The 976-nt window shown below is 60.1% G+C and overlaps 1 protein-coding gene across 1 annotated transcript in view; it reads right to left on the bottom strand.

Annotated features, from left to right (window-relative positions):
• Positions 1-971, bottom strand: part of FSTL3 (follistatin-like 3 (secreted glycoprotein)) — a gene marked incomplete at its 5' end in the record, with an annotated part of 6,198 nt that extends 5,227 nt beyond the window's left edge. Inside the window, one exon of the mRNA XM_014540055.1 lies at positions 923-971. Within this exon, the coding sequence (XP_014395541.1) occupies positions 923-971 (49 nt within the window). The remainder of the gene's footprint in view (positions 1-922) is intronic.
• Between the last annotated feature and the right edge of the window lie 5 nt (positions 972-976).

Raw genomic sequence — 976 nt, 5'->3', positions numbered from 1 at the left:
CACCCCCCTCTCCTTGGGCTCCTGCCCCCCCCCCCCCCCCCATCGCCTGGACTGCCTCTTACTCACTCCAAGTTGGGAACATTCCCTTTGCATGAGCTCACTGTCTCCCCGGGGACATGGCCTTCGGGGAGGGGGCTCCACTCTCCCTCCCTTCCCTCCGTGCAGGGCTGGGTGGAGCTGCTGGGTATGGGGGGGTGGGGGGGTAGATGGCCTCAGTTTCTTCACCCTTAAATGGGGGTAGGAATAGCCATGGCCCCCATCCCAGAGAGCTCACTGGTTCCCAGGTGCTGTCCTGAGTGCCGCCGGGGACCAACTCTGGGAAGTCAGCACCTGGTGCTCATAAAACGGGAAACAGACCAAGAGTGGCTCTCCCGATGAGTGGCAGGTAGGATGTTCTAATGACCCCTCTGTCTAAGCCAGACGCAGGGAAAACCTGAAGCCCCTGCTGGAGGTCCTGGGTCCGGCCACCTAGCCCTGCCTCTCTGAGGTGTCAGGACCCAGATAGTACGGGTTCCAGTTCTGGCTCTGCCACTGACAAACTGTGTGATTCCATACCTCAGTTTCCCCCATCTGGAAAACAGTCATGATGAGTTCCCACACCATTGGACTGTTATATGGATTCAGGGAGGCAAGAGGTAGACACTAAGCGCTCAATAAATATCAGTCCTTGTGACTACTATTAATCATAATTGTGAGAGTCACATCTGCTCTGACCTCCTGATTACCCTCTTTCAGGCCCTTTGGGGCTGGGGGAGGGGGAGCCCCAAGCCCTCCCGGATTCAATCTGCAGCGGCCTCTGGTCATCGCCCTCCACCTCCCAGCTGCAGCCGCTGCTACGACCCCCAACATTCCCCCATCCGCATTCCGGGCAGGCCCACGTGGGTGGTCCACCCCACCCGCCTTTTCCGGCCACCCCACTCACCGGGCGAGGGGTCCCCCGAGCCTACGGAGCCCACGAAGCCCACGACCCAAGCCA

This window comes from Myotis brandtii, unplaced genomic scaffold (assembly GCF_000412655.1).
Source record: "Myotis brandtii unplaced genomic scaffold, ASM41265v1 scaffold236, whole genome shotgun sequence".
Lineage (NCBI taxonomy): Eukaryota > Metazoa > Chordata > Mammalia > Chiroptera > Vespertilionidae > Myotis > Myotis brandtii.
The sequence above is the reverse complement of the archived record's forward strand: the minus strand, read 5'-3'. Positions and strand labels throughout refer to the sequence as shown.